The sequence below is a fragment of the Mytilus californianus genome, unplaced genomic scaffold (assembly GCF_021869535.1).
Source record: "Mytilus californianus isolate M0D057914Y unplaced genomic scaffold, xbMytCali1.0.p SCAF_13, whole genome shotgun sequence".
Classification (NCBI taxonomy): domain Eukaryota; kingdom Metazoa; phylum Mollusca; class Bivalvia; order Mytilida; family Mytilidae; genus Mytilus; species Mytilus californianus.
In genome coordinates, this window is record NW_026262615.1 from 46,747,815 (window position 1) to 46,767,614 (window position 19,800).

The 19,800-nt window shown below is 32.1% G+C and overlaps 1 protein-coding gene across 1 annotated transcript; it reads left to right on the top strand.

Annotated features, from left to right (window-relative positions):
• Positions 1-1,363: 1,363 nt before the first annotated feature.
• Positions 1,364-18,666, top strand: LOC127723773 (uncharacterized). The gene is made up of 17 exons (XM_052230522.1): positions 1,364-1,588; positions 3,887-4,249; positions 5,531-5,763; positions 6,363-6,471; positions 7,070-7,302; positions 7,561-7,686; positions 8,750-8,911; positions 9,664-9,800; positions 10,014-10,119; positions 10,742-10,825; positions 11,237-11,417; positions 12,346-12,435; positions 13,297-13,392; positions 14,716-14,773; positions 15,544-15,585; positions 16,376-16,560; positions 16,967-18,666. Exons 2-17 carry the CDS (start codon positions 4,003-4,005, stop codon positions 17,590-17,592), a joined length of 2,715 nt encoding a protein of 904 aa, XP_052086482.1. The 5' UTR covers positions 1,364-1,588; positions 3,887-4,002; the 3' UTR covers positions 17,593-18,666.
• Positions 18,667-19,800: the final 1,134 nt, after the last annotated feature.

Below are 19,800 nucleotides of genomic sequence, written 5' to 3' on the forward strand. Positions count from 1 at the left end.
AGTGGCAAGAATTTCATGCATATTTAACACAACATTAAGGACGAAAAGCAGGACAGATGCGAGCTTCAGATAGGCAAAGAGAGATGTTCGTGCGCATGTTAAACTGCTTTAATCCCACCACACATTGTGTGTCTGTTGGGTCGATGCCACTGTCGGTACAGGTTTCCTCCCCGAGTGTATCACCAGCCAAGTAGTCAGCAATTTTGCGTTGACATGAATTACCATTGGTTTGGTCATATTATAATTTAACTGTTTACAAAACTTTGAATTTTTCGAAATACTTAGGATTTTCTACCCCAGGAATAGATTACCGTAGCTGTGTATGGCAAAACCTTTTGGAATTTTGGGTCCTGAATGCTCTTCAACTTCGTATTTTATTTGCATGGCCTTTTTAACTTTTTTTATTCGAGCGTCACTGATAAGTCTTTTGAAAATGAAATGCGCATTTTGCGTACAAACTTCTAATCCTGGTATCAATGATGAGTTTATTTCCAAGTCAGTCTATCTGGACCATGTGTTGTTTGGTATTGTCGCGGTGTTAAAGGATCATAGTTTTACACTGAATACTGCAATTAGGAACAACTTTTTGTGGCTTTCATTGACTTAAATAAAATGCGTCGATTTTAATGACAGAGAAATTATGCCTTATAAACTGTTACCTAATTATATAGAAACTAAAATTTACAACTCTAGTAAAAACATTTAGGACAGTTCTAACTCGTTTATCGCCTACATTGTTTTCATCTTCATAAATGATATGATAGCTGAACTGAATGAATTGAATATTGGCATTGAAATCTCGGACAGGAAACTATCTGCTTACTTTTTTTTCGGACGATATAGCTTTATTTGTCGAAAGCGACGATGATTTATAATTGTTACATAAACTCGGGGACTGGTGCAAAGTTTTATAGACTGTCATCTAATTAAACGTCGAGATTACCTCCGAAGACTGACGATATTCATTCGACCAGTTATAAACATAAATATAAATATAAATAGACGGACAAGCACGTGGAGTTGTGTAATTACAATTTTCAGGTCTGTTTGATTTCATGTCATAGATTCAAAAAAATGTAAATCATCGTTTTAACCTGTTTATGAATTATTTCTTGTATACGGAGCCCCTTAAATGCCATGTGAATATAAATATTTTCGTTTGCCGGAGATTTAATCTGGTGCGCACCAGTTTGAAAAATCGTGCGCAAGACACAATCTGGTGCGCACAACTTTCAATCCGGTTGCGCACGACTTTAAAACTTACCATACTTAGATAATGTGATCATAATGTATTGATTAAAAAAGGAAGACACCTACAAATTCTGAGAGAATCCCGTTTATGTCAGTCCTGCAATTCCACCCGATACAATACTTATTTGCTTCTTGAAGAAGAAAATTATTAATGCTGTTAGTCTTCTTCAAGTTATAACAAAGTATACTGTATAGACCGCACAGTACGCTACGGTACATTGTTAGCTTGAATTAGAAAGATGCACTTCGGTCCTACAAACGCGTTCGGAACAGTATATCAGAAAGAGGCTGTACATGCGACGCCATATGTGTTGATCCGACTGCTGATGTTGAAAAGGTAAAATGTTGTTTAGTTTATCTGATTTTATCCACTGTGTTATATAGTCTTTAGATAAAGACAATACCTTGCCGTCCTTGTGAAAGTTGTGTTTATCAGTCTGATGACTGATGTAACACGTTTTACGTGTGTTTCTGGCCTATAATGCTATATTCTGAAGAAATGTGTGAAACTGTATTAAATTTTATGAAGCGTCTCTTTTCGTTGCTAGATTTTAATGTGCATTGAATATACAATATTGTGCAATAGCCATTGAACAGTTAAAAGCTAATGTAAAAATTTCATTACAATTTAAAGACTGAAGTCACGATTAAAATTAAAATGCTTCCATATAATTTATCAGGTTGGGAACCCTCCTTTTCCCCCAGATCATGAGGGCTATCCCTTGAATGAGGGAATGTCCCCAGATAATAAGTCATTTTGCTGTTGAAAAGAAAAAGAAAATGTTCGCTTTTTATGTCTCCGCCTTTAAGTTTTACCCTTGTGACTGGTGAACCGTCTGTCCATCCCTCTGTCCGTGCGTCCCAAAGTTGGTTTCCCTTCTCTAACTTCAGTTTGCCTCAACCAAATATTATGAAACTTATACACAATGCTTATTACCAAAAAAACACAGATCATGTCTGAATTTTGGTGGCGTCACTCAAACCATTCTAGAGTTATGCTCCTTTTAGAAACAAAAAAAAATACTGTAATTTGCCTCAACCAAATGCCATAAAATTTATACACAATGCTTATTACCACAAAATACAGATCCAGTTTGAATTCCGTTCTCTAACTTAAGTTTGCATCCACCAAATTTTGTGAAACTTATACACAATAATTATTATTACAAAACTCAGATCAAGTACAAATTTGGGTAGGGTCACTTTTACTGTTCTTCAGTTATGTCCGTTTATATATAACTTTATATGATATGCAAGCCGGGGCACCATCTGTGTCCCTTGGACATATTCCCCATTTATTTTTAACTAAAAAGGGGAATAATTCATTTTATTTGGAACAACTTTTCTAAAAGAGATATCCACTTTTTATACGACTGCAAAAATTTTTTTTTGCGTTGTATATTGGTATGATGTCTTCGTCGTCTACGTCGTTGTCCGTAGACAAATTTGGTTTCCGGACAATAAATTTAGTTCAAGTGAATGGATCTCTATGAAATTTTACCAGAAGATTCAATACCACAAAAGGAAGGTTGGGATTGATTTTGGGGGTTATGGTACCAACAGTTTTGTAATTAAGGGCCAAAAACAAGCATTTTTGTTGTTTCCAGACAATAACTTGTGTTTTAGTGTATGGATCTTTCTGAAATTGTACCGCAAGGTACCATACCACAAAGGGAAAGCTGGGATTGAGTTTGGGGGTAATTACTAAAAGGGGGGTAAAAAAATATTAAGGATGGGGATTTTTTTTTTCATAATTTTTTAGGTTTTTTTTCTTAAAATTTTCTTTTTTTGCATTTATTATTTCTGATTTATATTTAAAAGCAAAAAAAATCTGATATGGCAGGAGAGACACACCAAACATGACTTGTAAATTATTATATGAAGTATTGTGCAACAGCACACTATTGTGCAATAGCAGGAAATCTTCAATTGCATAGTATTGTGCAATAGCAAGAAATCTTCAATTGCATAGTATTGCACAATAGCAAGAAATCTTCAATTGCACTGTATTGCGCAATAGCAAGAAATCTTCAATTGCACAGTATTGCAGAATAGCAAGAAATATCCAATTGCACAGTATTGCGCAATAGCACAATAGTGCCCAATAGCCAGAAATCTTTAATTGCATAGTATTGCACAATAGCAAGAAATATCCAATTGCACAGTATTGTGCAATTGCAAGAAATCTTCAATTGAAAATTAATACAAATATTTAAACCCATTTCAAATTTTTAAAGATTTTTCACCACATTTATTTTGTGTCAGAAACCTATATTATGTCAAAAATTTGATCACAATCCAAATTCAGACAGTATCAAGCTTGAATATTGTGTCCAAACTTGCACCAACTGTTCAGGGTTCGACCTCAGCGGTCGTATCAGGCTGCGCTCAGCGAAGCATTTTATTTTTAGTAATAAAGAAGCTTAACGTTGCTCCAAATGTTCGGGGTTTACATTGTTGTAACCTCTGCAGTCGTATTAAGCTGCACCCAATGTAGCATTTTATTGTGCTATAAAATTATAATAAGATATTGTGATGTTTTGTCCTTTGAATTTTTTGTTCCGCCAGTTTTGTAAATTTATGAGACTTGATATTTTATCGGAGGGAGCTATATATTCTATTATTATTTTTTCAGGATTTAATATTATTTCGGTGAAGAATTTTATCAGAGGAAGCTACATGTACATGAAGATGATGAATATCCTGAAGTGACATTTTTTTGTGAAATTTTTTATCTTTTAATATCAATTCATGTCTCATAGATATATAAAGAAAAGAAAATCACAGGTAACTTATATTGTTCATAAAGATGGAAAGAGTAGGAAGGTGACAAAATCGTTTAAACGTGAATCTCCTGGTATTTCAACTGATACTGACCAGAGAGGTGAAACAACAGCAAATGATGATGTTATTTTTGATGGTGTCCAAATACAAGTACCTGAGGAGAATGTCAGAAGTTTGGCTGCATTAGAAGAAGCACCTTCATGTGACCAAAAAAGTAAGACACCCCCTTTTACCAAAAACCACTCCAAATAATTTAGTTTTTCATGGGTATCATATATATACATGTAGGTAAACATATACATGTATAGATATAGGAAGATGTGGTATGAGTGCCAATGAGACAACTCTCCATCCAAGTAACAATTTATAAAAGTAAACCATTATAGGTCAAGGTACGGCCTTCAACAGGGAGCATTGGCTCACACCTAACAGCAAGCTATAAAGGGCCCCAGAATTTACTAGTGTAAAACCATTCAAACAGGAAAACCAACGGTCTAATCTATATAAAGAGGGAAACACTTATGAACCACATAAACAGACAACCACTGAACATCAGATTCCTGACTTGGGACAGGTATATAAATGTTGTACCCAAACAATTTTTGTCCCCCCGCACAAAGTGTTGCTGGGGACATAGAAAAACATGGGGGTCTGTCTTTCTGTCCAGTCTTGGTAAAGCTTTCCCCATTACAATTCTTGCCAGATTTTTATGAAACTTATATCACACGTTTATATCAGCAATTTCTTGGTTGAATTTTGAAAATCATTTATTTTAAAAAGAGTTATGCCTCTTGGAAACATAGATTATATAAAAAAATGCATCATTAGTGCTCTCATTTGTACAATCCTTGCAGATTTTTATGAAACTTACATGAATATCATAAAAAATATGAAATTGCAAGTGAGGCAGAATTTTTCATTACAGGAAATCGACCCTATATTTGTTCACAATAAATCTTCAGATAGCTAGAGCATGTAGATAGATATAAGAAGATGTGGTATGATTGCCAATTAAACAACTCTCCATCCAAGTCACAATTTCTAATAGTAAACCATTATAGGTCAAAGTACGATCTTCAACACGGAGCCTTTGCTCACACAGAACAGCAAGCTATAAAGGGCCCTAAAAATAACTAGTGTAAAACCGTTCAAACAGGTAAACCAACCGTCTAATCTATATATAAAAAAAAAGAAACGAGAAACACTTATAAACTACATCAACAGCTACTAACATCAGATTCCTGACTTAGAACAGGTGCAAACAATTGCAGCGGGTTTAAACGTTTTAATCGTATGCTTATTTTAGTTGCTAGTTAGTTACATTTGATTTAAACTGAATTTATAAAAAAAAAGAATTAATCCCCATTACACTCTTAAGTTAAATTGAGAGTACATGTAGGTCAAAATTATATTACAGTGCTAAAATGTCCTTACCTTGGATGTTATTTCTCGTATTATATTCAATACTGAAGTCATGCGTCATTTATTTTGACAGAATATGAGAAGGCAAAGTACAAGAGACTGGAAAATTGGGCAGAAGTGAGCAAGAAGCTGTACCAGAAAGGACTGCAAAAGCAATATTTAACTGGCTCTACCTGCAATCAGTGTAACATTGATACAACTGACCTTTACAGATGTATTGATTGCATAAATTACCATGCTACCTGTCTACCGTGCTTGGAAAAACGTCATGAATTCCCTCATCTTCATATTTTTGAGAAGTGGATGGTAAGTGTTTGTCTGCTTTAATACCTGGCACAGAGATTTTGATCTTTATTTTCTTGATGTATCTCACAACCTATACATTAGCCATGTTCATGATGTTAGCTGATTATTTTTTGCATCATACACTTTAGCCTGCAGACTTTATCTTTGGGTTAGAGTTCAACTTTGAAATCTTAAGTAAATGGTGACTGAAATTTTCCTGATTTGCAACCAGGTTCTAAATTTTCAGAAATCTCTGCCCCTATAGTGACCGCTCCATGTCTCCATACTGCTATCGGAAACACATTCCCTTTTCATAACTTTGTAAAATTGAGAATGGAAATGGGGAATGTGTCAAAGAGACCCATGGGTCTTCAATGCAGCAAGAAACCCATCATAATGGAGGGATAAATTTTTGCATAACTTTTAACCACTATTAGAAGATGTTGCTAACTTAATTAAATTTTGTCCCTCATAGATCAAGGTCTTAAACTTAGGTTTTCATTGAATCCCATTTGATGTTATTTGTAACAGCAGGATCCTTAGAGATGGAAGCCATCTCCATGTTATCTAGTTATAATAATACCTGCTGCCATTTAATTTGCATTTTATGATTTTTCTAGCATGGTACATTTATTGGATTTTCATGTCCAACTCCTGTTTGGGAAGATGGTAGTCATCAGGAGTGTTCAACATCTTACCAGAAAGACATAGTTGTTGTTGATGACAAAGGTATGATACATGTGAAAAGAATTGTCACTTACTTTTCTTATAGGTGAAAATTGTCAAAAAATGGATGGAATACATAATAATTAAATATAGAATAGTAGTATACTTTTTTAATATTTGATGCAAATATAATCACAAGAAGATGTGGTATGGTAGCCAATTATTACAACTCTCCACCAGAGACCAAAAGACATAGAAGTTAACAACTACAGGTCACCATACAGCCTTCAACAATGAGCAAACCCCCATACTGCATAGTCAACTATAAAAGGCCCCAAATTGACAAATGTAAAACAAATTAAATGATAAAATGAGCAGTCTGATTTATGTTCAAAACATTGAATGGAAAACAAATAGGATCTTCAGCATATATATGAAAGTTTATTTTGGTTATCGCAATTATTGTATTGCAATTATCATCATGATCATTGTTCATATGAGTCATGTCTGTTGTTTATGTTCAGTTCCAGTCTGAATTTTATTCAATACATATATATTCTAATCTAGCAGTTAAATTATATTCTCAATTAATTAAACTTATTTATTATAGGCTGCAAGATAGGAAATTTCTGTAACTTCAATGTAGTCTCCTTTTTTACAGGTAGACAGCACATGAGGACAATAGAGTTCTGTGCCTGTGAAGAAGAGGCTGTAACATTGTTGCAATATGATTTGTGGCCATCTTCACCAAAGCATCCACGTCTTGCTTTCCACATTGATCTTTTGAGATGGCTGAACGGTCTCTTACTTGAGTGCCAGGTTTCAGCCAAAGGCTTCTGTGAAGCACTGAAGGCTAGACAACCTAAGCTTTGTAAATTCCTTGTGACTAAGGAAGTAAGTTATTTATATTTTATAGAATAGATGAATGGCAAATTGATTATATCCTTAGTTCACCCAGAGTGTTTTTGCCAAGTTTGCATATTTTAATTCAATAACATATGTTCCAAAAATGAGTTAATAGGACACAGAAAAATAGCATTAGATGATGAAAATAATAAAATAATTAACAGTTATGTCTACATAATACATTCAACTAGTTTGTATTTGAAAAAAAATTGTTATTACATATATTATTCCTTTTTTTATTAACAGGGAAAGGAAATATATAAACTGCTGATAAATGAAACCATACATCAATTTCGGCAGTTTTTGTATTGTATGGATTATCCAACCGATGCAGACCTAGATAATGGATGTTCCTGTCCAGCATGCTTTCAGGTAATTTTTCAGAAAATGCTGAACTTCAAGGAAAATATTCATGATTAAAATTGAAGAATTGATGATATTATATTTTTTGTACTTAAGTGAAAATGATACTTTAAGAACTTTTGTCTGTCATGCCATGGATTTTTCTAGCATTCCACAGGGTCCGGTATTCGGTCCCATTCCCAATGGCAAATACCCTACATTTTTCCCAATTTTGGGAGCAAAATTCCCAAACGATCTCAAAATTTATTTTCATCTTTATTATTCATGACAGTGATGTTCATTTTGTTCAACCGCTAGCTTTATGTCGAAAATCGCCAACAAGCAATGTGTAAATCCGAGTTAAATCGTATATGACTGACAAAAACAACATTAAAAAAAAATGGATGCCATAAACCGGAAATGAAGACAATTACAATACCGGGTCAATTCCGGGGACGGATAAGGGTAATTCCGGGTTTGTCGATCAAATACAATAAAAAAATAATAATTCCAGGCAGGTGACAAAATACATGTTGATGATGAAATATAAACACTAGAATTGAAAACCAAAAGATATATGGGAAAACAAGAAAACAGGAAATAATTTATACAGAAACTCAAAATTACTTTTAGTTCACAAATTTTCAAGTCAAAACCCAATAAAATGTGACAGTAATTTTCCTAATCATTAATAAATGTTGATATTACATGTAGATGTTTTTATAGTGTAAACATATAACTACAATTCCAAGAGGTAATTTCTTCTCAATTTTGAAGGGCCAGTAAAATTCTGGAAGTTTCTTACTTTATTTTCACAATAAAAGATAACTTTTAATGAACTAAACACACTTAAGCTCAAATCTGGTATATTTGCTGTTTTCCCAATTTCATTGAAAAGCACGTGAAAAAATTCCCAAAACTGGCCAGGGTCCTTTTTCCCAAAATACACAGAAAAAACCCTGCATGCTACTTCATTTACTCTTTGTAGGTGATATTGCATTGTTTTTATTTTTGCATATCAAAGCTTTCAAAAATTATAATAATTTATTTTTCAAAAATTGTATTATTAATATTGGTAGTATTTTATTTTCAGTGTGAGACAAAGATCTTTTGTTTTGATGCTGACTTTCAATTGGTCAGAAAGACATCCTCTGGTCAGCAATGGTTGTCCCCTAAGCACCAAGAACGTTTTTTTTTAGATCAGAAAGAGGTGGACAGCTTTATGTGTACATATAACAACTCACCTGTTGATAATGTAAGTACAACTGTAAACCGTAGATCAATTGTACAGTGTATTACTGAAAAACTCAGATCTGTCGCTTACATTTCCATAATGTTTATGTTATGAAATTTCATATTGGACATTACTTTAGTTTCTAACCATCCAGAACATCCAAATGCTTTCCTTGTTGTACACTCAAGAGGTAGGTATACAAAAAACTTTATGTCTTCACTTTTAAACCCACAAATTATATATTTGCTGATGTTGTGAGAAGATTGTTTCCAATTGTTGATTGTTTGAAGTATAACATTAAAGGGAATTAGCTGTCAAATTCATATTCACCATTTGACTCAAATTTTCAACATTCTAAAATGTATATCAAATTTCAAAAAGTCTGAGGTAAACAATTAAAAATGCATATATGTATAAGTATTTTATGTGTATTTTAGTCTTGAAAAAAATCTAATTAACCATCGAAATGACCTCTAAAGATTGCTGACAGTCATATATCTGGATGTTAACATAAGTATAGATAAGAATAGATTGCAAGCACTTACAAATGGAATTTTCTAAGTCTTTTTGCTTTTAGAATATGGGTTAAAACAATATGTAAATCATTGCTTAGGTTTTGGTTAGGGGTGCCAAACGGATAAAAATCAGCTTTTATTAATACTTGGAAAAAAAGAATCTTATTTTATTTTAAATCGTAGCTAATGTCTATTTAAGATAAAAATTTAATATAGAAGGATTTTTATTTTTCATCATTTTTGATTTCTTGGCATTAGGACTGCAGCGATTTTCAAGCTGGAAGCAACATCAGATCAAAGGCAAAGAATAAAAAGCTATCAGAGACAGCTGTGTTTGGAGCCACTTGTAGACATGATTATCCACAGAAGTTCTTTAGTCTAAAACACGGAGAACGGTATTTAACTATTATTTTTTCAGTTATCCTACATATCCATACTTTTAAGTCTACAATTATATTTTTTAAAACTTTTTTAAACCTTTGCTTATGCACTAAGTAGAAGAGTCATACATAAGTTGTCTTGAAAAAATATCATTAATAAGATTTTGTGCTGCAGATAGTATGTTATACATTGTTAATTTCTTCAAATATTTGTATTTTGTTTTTTAGACTTGGATATGCAGTGTATCTGATCAAATTGCTTCTCAATGAGAACAATGAACAGAAGATGCATGTCTCCTATGATATAGCTTGCCTATTGAAGAAGCATTTGCAGGTAATATTGAGCCATTAACATGTATGAAATTAATAAATATATGTGCCTGCCTTAACTTTTCCAGCTCATATATTCAAATATGGACTAGGAGCTCTATTACATATAATGTTGCACTTCACCTTGCAGATCCATGGAAAGATTTAAAATTGTTTTGTAGAATTGTTAGTACATTAAAAACTGTGGACCTGGTGAAATTTTTGTAAGATATTTATATTGCTAGCTGATTAACTGGAAGGAAAGAATAGTATAAGAAATAGTTTATAACACTTAACTTCTAATGTCAATAAATGTACTGGCAGGTGACTTCAAAAACAATATATGAATCTCTGCTTTACTAGTTCCATATATTTTCTGGAGTCTCCTACCTGTCCACAAATTGCCATTTGACTCTCAGTGTCGTCAGTTATTTCTCTACACATTTATTTACTCCTTTAAAGATACATGTTGTTTTTGAAAGTTACAAGGTTCTTATGATTTTAAAAATGAGAACATTTTTCAAAACTTTACAAGTAACAAAGAAAAATGAATATTACTTCCAAAAATTGCTTTTGTTTGTAGTGCTTATATAATATCATTTTTTGATAGCTTGTTGGAAAAATTATTTACTAAACTTGTGTTTCAGAAAAATGGTCATGAAGATATTCTGAAGAAAGTATCATTTTCCATACCAATATTCCACTGCTATGGGCATGGTGTTCCATGTCAGGTAATTTGTCATATCATTTACTTCTATTCTCAAAATAAAAAGGTGGAAAAGGCAGATGAAAAATTAACTTTAATCTTTTAGAAAGAAAATATTTGTGGTGTCTTTCCTTTTTTACAACTTTAGTTTTCATAATTAACAATAGAGTTTGATCTGTAAGGGTCTTGATTTCTTTCAATCAGGATTATTTACTTTATTTGTATGTAAATGTTGGTCACTAAAACAGAAAAATGATAGGGATGCTGATGAAATAATTATTATAAAATGTGATTAGGGTAAAAGATATTTTGTCAAACAAATATATCAGCAGTAGATCTTGTGGCCTATGTTTACCAGACCAAACAAATCATAAAACTTGGGAATTCTAGCCAAGTATTAGATAAATGCATTGTATTTTGGGTTTTTATTTGACAGATTTTGTATGGACCTAGAAGAACTAAAAATCTTGGGTTGACAGATGGAGAAGGGATAGAGAGGCTTTGGTCATATCTTGGCAAGTTTTCATCAATAACTAAAGAGATGTCACCAGAAAACCGAACCGATTTGTTGACAGATGGCTTGATTTATTATGGACAGAAGATTAAAGACAAGTTAGGTAACTTCTAGTAGTTAAGCTTCAATCTGATAGATCGAAAATACATTAAAAAGTCAAATGTGGAAAAATATAATACATGTAATGTGTTGCTTCTGAAAGGTGTATGTATGTGCCCAGCAATACTTTAGGTCATTAAACTTATACCAAATGTTTGATAGTCCTGCTGCAATGGAGGGGGCATTAAGTGTTACCCTTGTCTGTATGTACACCCTAATTTTAGTTTGCCTTAACCAAATGTTATCGAACATAATGCTCATGACCACTAACACAGATCAATTTTGAATTTTGGTTGCCTCACTTTTACCGTTCTTGAGTCATGTCCCTTTATAATGTTTTATGCATGCCGAGGGCATCATCTGTGTCCATTCTTCAGTTTTTTTTTTATTGTAAACATTGTAAAGCTGTCTTATTTAATGTCTCTATTGCATGTTCACCACCATTATATGACCCTAAAATTTGTAGTTGTATAATGGTATTGCACTGTTTTAGTCAATCCATGTCATCATCCTTGTCTGTAGACACTCATTTTTATTAAGGTTCCATACCTCAAAGGGTATGTTTGAGTTGATTTGTGGTGTTATGGCCCTATCTGTTTAGCAATTTGGTTCCAAAAATAAGCATTTTTCTAAACTGGGTGTTTAATTTCAAGTCTTTTTTTCTTATCTTCTATGATATGCTAAATCTAACTGTGTTATTATTGGACCATAATAGGTAAATGTCAGAAACCTATGAATTTAAAAATTCAGGCAAATAAATCAGTTTTCCACACTTTTTTGTAAGGCTTGATTTTATATTTTTGTTATATAGTTTAACCATACAAGTAATAAATCAGGTTGTTGTTTTCTAATACAATTAATTTTTAACTGGCACAGGACTATGTATTTCCATGCAATTTTCTCAAAATGCTTGTTTATATTGTGTTTTTTAGGTGACACTCTTGTATCAAAGTATAAAAGAGCATCAAAATTAGAGGAGAACAGTAACACTTCATTGCTAGAAATGTTATCTTCATTTCCAGGTAAATCTTATTAGTAAAAGGTAATCTAGATATTAGAGGATGTGGTATGAGTGCCAATGCGACAACTCTTCATCCAAGTCACAATTTGTAAAAGTAAACCATTATAGGTCAAAGTATGTCTTCAACACTTCAAGGCTCCCTTGGCTCACACCAAACAGCTAGCTATAATGAAGCCCCAAAAATGTATTTTGGTTATGGTCAAATTGGGTGCATGCATTAACCTTTTAAATATCTAAACTATGAAAAACTATTTGAGACAAATTTTGAAAGGAATATTTAGTAAATTGAAGCATGCATTGGCTATTTTGAAAACTGTATGGTATCAATACTTTATTGTGTCATTAAGGAGTGTTAATGACAGTTTGTACATTCTTCATATTTTGCTCCAGTTATCATTTTGACTTAAAATTATGCTTATGAGACTTTTCTAGGAGTAGATTGAAGTATTCAAAAGATAACAGGACTGGAAAACAGTTTTAAGCAAATCTTTTTCTTTATCTTTTTGTTAATTGATTGTGTTAATGTGCTGCTGCAATGATAATCTCATATGCTTTATAAGAAAAAAATTAAATTAATTTTCCCAATTCAACTTTTCATGTTAATTCAGGGGATCAGTAATACCTTCTACCACTTACTCTTGAAAGATGTTGGGAAAAAATTGAAGACAATTCTGAGAAAACTAAAAATCAAAAGCATAGAAATATTTTCTAGAGTTACCTTCTGCAGGAACACTTTTGAGTATGGACTTTTATGGCTATAGCAAACCATCTTCTATTAAGCCTGACTTTAAAAGTTTCTATAAGATATGTAAATGTGCGAACTGGTTTCTTTAAACTTGATATAAGCAATTTCTTATTATAGATGGTGAAGCTGATATGGACATAATTGAGGAATGGGTGAATGAAGAAAAGACAGCTATCTTGTCCAGAATGCAGAACAGTTCAAATGAATCTGAATGTAAATATCCCATTTTCCATATAATGATAGTATTAGTGAATACCAGTTTCATTATCTCATCCTTGAAAAATAAAATTTTAAATGCTAAAGTTGTTTACGCGACGTATTATGGTATACCGTTGACCATCCATCCGTCCGTCGTCAACATGTCGGACATTAACTCAAAAACGCTTTAACCAATATTGGTGAATTGTTTATATCTATTGATGTGAGCTCCCTTTCGTTTTTTATAAATTTCAGATTTACCGTTTCTGAGTTTTGGGGTTTTATTCATTAAAAAAAAGGGGGATTTTCCAGTTTGTGGACAATAACTCAAAAAAAGTTTCACCAATTTACAAGAAACTTTGGTGAATTGTTTATTTCTATCGACATGAGTTCGCTTTTGATTTTTATAAATTTTAGACCATACGTTTCCGATTTATGGGGTTTTATTCATTACAAAAAGGGGGATTTTCCAGTTTGCGGACAATAACTCAAAAATGCTAAGCTTTCAGCATTTTTATGAAACTTTGGTGAATTGTTTATATCTATTCAGTATTGATGTAAGCTCCCTTTAGAATTTTATGAATTTTAGATTTTACATTTCCGAGTTATGGGGTTTTATTCATTAAAATGGTGATTTTCCAGTTTTGGGACAATAACACAAAAACAATTTCACCAATTTGCAAGAAACTTTGGTAAATTGTTTATATCTATTGTTGTAAGCTCCCTTTTGATATTTATAAATTTAAGATTTTACATTTCCGAGTTATAAGATTTTATTCATAAAAAAAGGGTTGATTTTCAAGTTTTTGGACAATATCCTTAAAGTGCTTAGAGCAGTTTTCATTAAACTTTGATGACTGATTTATATCTATTAAGATAACCTCCCTTTAGTTTTTTATAAATTTCTGATATAACATTGAGAAGTTATTGTTTGTTTATAGTCTGACAACAGATTTACTAAGTATTGCGCAACAGCACAGTGTATTGCACAACAGCAAGAAATCTTTAATTGAATATAAATTCAATTCATATAAGCAATTTCAAGTTCTCTGACTACATTGATTCAGAAACCTATAATATGTCAAATATTTAATTACAATCCAAATTCAGACCTGTATCAAGCTTGAATATTGTGTCCATTTTTGCCCCAACTGTTAAGGGTTGGACCTCTTCGGGTGTATCCAGCTGCACTCAGCGAAGCAGTTTATTTAAGATATGATATATAATTCACTTTTTCACATCTTGTTGATTGTAAGAGATTTCTAATAAGTATATATGATTGTGTCATTCATTTAATTAGAAAATTGAGTGTTCAGTTTAGTGTTTCTTTTTTTTCAGATATTCTTAGCAAGACAGATATTTATGCTTTGGATCTGCAGAAATATTATAGAATAAGGTAATATCATAACATAAAGGAACATGAACTGTGAGGGAGGCAGAGTTCTTGATATCTTTTTTCCCCTGGTGGTCCTTGAGGGAAATATGCTGGTTTTTCATACATTTAAAATCTAAGAAAAAAACAGACCTTCGAACAGATGTACTCCTAAAATAACCCCTGGTTTTCTGGAAATCTTTAATTATTAAACTATGGAGTGCATTAATCCTGAATTTTTAATGCAAACTCATAGACAAGTGAATTTTGCCTCAAAATGGTTTAAATATATTTCTCTTTCACCAAAAGTTTCATTTCTGCAAATTTGTTGGTTAGTTTAAGTAAACAATGACATCAAAGCACTATATTGTGTCAGAGTAGAGCTTCTTTTACATATGTTCTAAATTGGAGGGAGTAATTTGTGGTCTGACACCTAAATATCCCATTTTCCAAATAATGGCAATACATTATGTTTCTACTTGTATTTAATATCAAAACAGAGATATTGGCTTCACATAATGAAAATTTTATGATCTTGAGTTGTCTCAAGATCTCAAGTTGTTGAAAGTAATGTTTCAGTATATTACTTAAAATATATGAACTTTCAGATTAAAAACTGCACATTTTGAAATCATAGCCTTGGTAGTATTTTCATTGCCGAAACTTCAACTGCTGGCAACAGATAAAATTTTTTACCATGTTTTCGCATGTTTATAATTTTCCTTTGTCAACATGCTAGTCTCATCTTGCTAAGCTGAAAAATATCTTCAGTAAATATTATTCTGTATTTGTAGATATGATGGAAATATCACTGGAAATCAGGAAGATCTTTCAAGGTATAGCAATAGAATCTAGTAAATTGTTTTTTATACGACCGCAAAAAAATTTTTGTGGTCGTATATTGGTATGACGTTGGCGTCGTCGTCGTCGTCCGAATACACATTAGTTTTCGCACTCTAACTTTAGTTTAAGTGAATGGATCTCATTGAAATTTTACCATAAGGTTCAATACCACAAAAGGAAGGTGGGGATTGATTTTGGGGGTTATGGTACTAACAGTTAAGGAAAATGAGGGGCCAAAAGGGGCCAAAAATAAGCATTTTTGTAACTTCCAGACATAACTTGTGTGTAAGTGTATGGATCTCTCTGACATTGTACCACAAGGTTCCATATTACAAAGGGAATGCTGGGATTGATTTTGGGGGTAATTGTCTCCAAATTTTAGGAATTAGGGGCCAAAAAGGGGCAAAAAACAAGCATTTCGTCGTATCAAGCTGCGCCCCAGCGGAGCATTTTATTATAGGAAGACATAGGAAACATACTACAAAATCGCAACCATATATTCTTAAAAAATTAACACATCAAAGAAATATTTTAATTGAAACAAATGTGTTCTTTTTTCGATTATAGTGTAAACAGAAAAAACATGACTTTGATGTATTAAAAACATAATTCTGATTTCCAATCCTAAGTAAACATTACAGTAATGGTTGTTTGATTGAAGATTTTGTGATCATAATATATTTAGGGGTTTAAAGTGCCTTTCCTGTGTACAATATATGTTTTAATGGAACAGCTCTTGGGTGCTTACAGAGGATTGATATGAAATAATAATCTAATTTTCAGGTTTGAAAAGAAGTTATGTGCATATGAAAATAAGAACAAGATGAAAAGAATGGATAAAGACTGTGAGACTTTCATATCTTGTTTGATAGCAGCAAAGACCAAGGAGAAAAAGCTAGCACTGACTGCAATTCGCCAGCATGTTTCAGAGAAGCAGTATCTGTTGAAACTAATAAGGAAATATGCAAGTGAGGAGCAATTTAATGTTGTTAAGGCTATTGCAGCATTGTTTAAGGGGTTCGAAAGGCACTTGTTATTTAACCCATTTGCATTTGATTTTAATCTATTTAGTATACAGATTTGAAAAAAAAGGACAATCCTGCATTAAATTATAATAATGGTTCCTTCCCATCACTGGTATCTAAAAATCCATTTCATGTTTCAATCTTCAAGCAGTAGGCTAAAAGAAGAAATGAATGTCTTGTAGTTAATAATTATTATATTAAAAGAGTGTGTGTTTATTGTCTTTTATATTAACTGTACTTGGCAATAAATGAGTTTGTATAACTCATAATAAGCAGTGTTTAAATAGCTTCATTTCTATTTTCATTTCATTCCTTGTTAACTTAATTCTTTTTTTTATTTTGGTTTTAGAGGGGCAATCAATTTACCATCGACTTTCGAAACAGCTTAAGTGTGTCATCAAAAAAGAGAAGAAGTCAATAGATGGATACAACAAAATAGGAGAGCCCTGTTTTAACATGCCTCTGATTATTTGCTCTGATGATGTTAATACTGTTGAGAGCGAGATTTTCAATTGCCTAGGACAGAATCAAGGAAGCTCCAGAATACCATCAGTAATGAAACAGGAAATTGTCCAGTTGAAATGCCTTGTCACCAGATGTCAGGAAGAGAAAGAACTCCTAAAACAAGAAATGTCCTCGACTTTGAATTGGTACCAAGACCAACTCGTGAAATTAAGGAGGAAGTTGGGAGAACTTGATACTTCTGGGAGTTTCTCACTTCTTATACGAGAAGGAATGTACTTGGAAATGTTAATTACACATTTAAGTAATCTTTTCCAAGAATATATTGGAGATACATTTACTCCTCTACCTTTAATTTTAACAGAAAATGTAATGTCAGATGACCATAAAAAAATGTCTGAAATGTTGGCTTACCTGGCATCTGTTGAAGATTTATTAGTAGATGGAGATAGTGACAGTGATATAGAGAGTGACAGTGAAGATGAGAGTGACCGTGAGACCGAATCAGCTTAAAAAGTTCATTTTATGTGCTTTACTCTTGGTAAATGATATATAATTATAGGATTCACCCTGTCTGTTTGTCCACCCATCTAAATTTTTTTCCACACATCTTGTTTTTGCAAAACCTTTAAAATACCACTTTTATACAAATCTTGATAAGTTCTAAAATTAAACGACTTTTTCAAACCAGTTGAAGCTATCAGGGGCCTTATTCAAACAATATATTGAACATTAAACTTTTAATAAAGACATGTTTAACCCATCGTAAACACATCAAACTAAACATTTCAAATAACTTTAATTTGTCTTTAAAAATTTGATTCAGAAACTCAAAATTTTAAACGGGTTTTTTGCTGTTTGATCCAACATAGCTGATACGTAATGTTCAGTATGTGAAAGTTATTTAACATTTTGGAATAAACTGGATATCAAACAATTAACTCAGAAAAATGGAAGTTTGTTAGTTATTTGTCTATAAATTATTGTTTTAATAAAGAAAAATATTTAGAGCTACAGGATTTGATAAAAGATAACTTATTTTAAAATAGAGAATAAGCCTTTTAAGAATTGAGACAGCTATTGGAAAAAACGTAAAGATAGATCAGAGTGTCTGTTTAAATTCCTCTCTTGGTAAAGTTGAGGATGAGCTTCATATTTTGTTAGAATGTCCACTATATAATGTTAATAGAGATGTTTTTCAATATGTTTTAAACATTTTTTATAATTTTAAAACCTTAAATAAGTCTTCCAGATTTTTATGGATCTTGTCACGAAAAAGTTTATCTCTAATGAAAAGATGGACTGTTATATTGGCTAGTGTTTTGAATTAAGGAGATCAGGGCTGAATATTGATACTAGTAAATACGTTTATAACAAATGTATATAATGTAATTTTATCATTTAATTAAGCATTCATAAATTATGTGGTTGATGATTCTTGATTGATTCTTATACATGTATACTAAATTAACATGTACACTGTGATGTTTATTGCTGTATTAATTATCAAATATATCTAACAATTGTGATAGAATTTTATACCCGTAATGGGCCCTGTAATTTGGCAAATTAAAATATTTTATTCTATTCTATTCTTGTTGTATCAAACTGTAAGGTAAGTGAAAAAGAGTAGTACACAATTGTTTGGAAAAATCTTTGACGGTGAGTTACTGGAAGTTTGAAATAGGCCTAGAAACTATCATGCTGCAAGTTCACCAATTAAAAGTTACTAGTGGTTGTCGATACCAATACACTTTTAAAAAAAACTAGAACACACCCGTGACCTAATTAAAGTATATAACTATGTGAAAGCCTTATTGTAGCCTGGATTTCTAGTATTGTTATTGTCATCTGATAAAGTCATGCTGATTATAAGATGCACAGTTTTCTCTGCTTTCAAAATCTTTCTGTTTGAACCCGTCGACCTGGAACTTATCAATTATTGGTAATATTAATTATTTGGAAAACAAAAGGGCCTGGAATGGAGTAATTTTTAATCAACAGCATTGTCCTATATTAGTTAAAATAAAGTTGAATTCTTTGATTCGCTGTTTTACGTCATGCCGGCTAACAAATTGGAAACTGTAACTATGCCTTATTTTAAGTCTAGATTTTTAGTATTCGTATTGTCATCTTATAAAGTCATGCTGATTAAAATACTACAATAGGAAACAATGTGACAATGATGAATTTAGTAATGTCAACCCTGTGATTATGACCCGTGTATATAGCAAATCCTAAATACACTGTTTGGTGGTGCACCTGTCAGATGCAGAACATACAGATTAGTAACAGGTGAATATACTATTGGTATCGGTATCGGATTCGACCCGGAACTTGTTCATTATTGGCAATGTTAATTATGTCGAAAACAAAAGGGTCAGGAGTTGTGTAATTTTTAAGCAACACCATTGTCCTATATTAGCTATATATAAAGATGAAATCTTTGATTTGTCGTTTTTACCCCACGACGGCTAACAAATTTGACCTCGTTATTTTAGTATTATAGATATGCTTATTTATGACTTGTTAAACTTAGTTCCTTGGAATTGGGTAGGATTTATTTGGTAAATAAAGACTGAAATTTTAAATGTTGACTAAAATAACAAGTATACCGAAAATTCAAATCGAAAAGACTTTTTAAGTCCAGGATTGAATGGCAATATTAAAAGCTAGAACACGTCGAATGAATGGAAAACAACTGTCACATTCCTGACTTGG

Excerpts from the sequence above, each read along its gene's own strand:
- LOC127723773 (XM_052230522.1), top strand. The coding sequence starts at position 4,003 with ATGTCTCATAGATATATAAAGAAAAGAAAATCACAGGTAACTTATATT. Across the intron at positions 7,303-7,560 it reads AATTCCTTGTGACTAAGGAA|GGAAAGGAAATATATAAACT; the intron begins GTAAGTTATTTA and ends TTTTATTAACAG. Across the intron at positions 14,774-15,543 it reads CAGAAATATTATAGAATAAG|ATATGATGGAAATATCACTG; the intron begins GTAATATCATAA and ends CTGTATTTGTAG.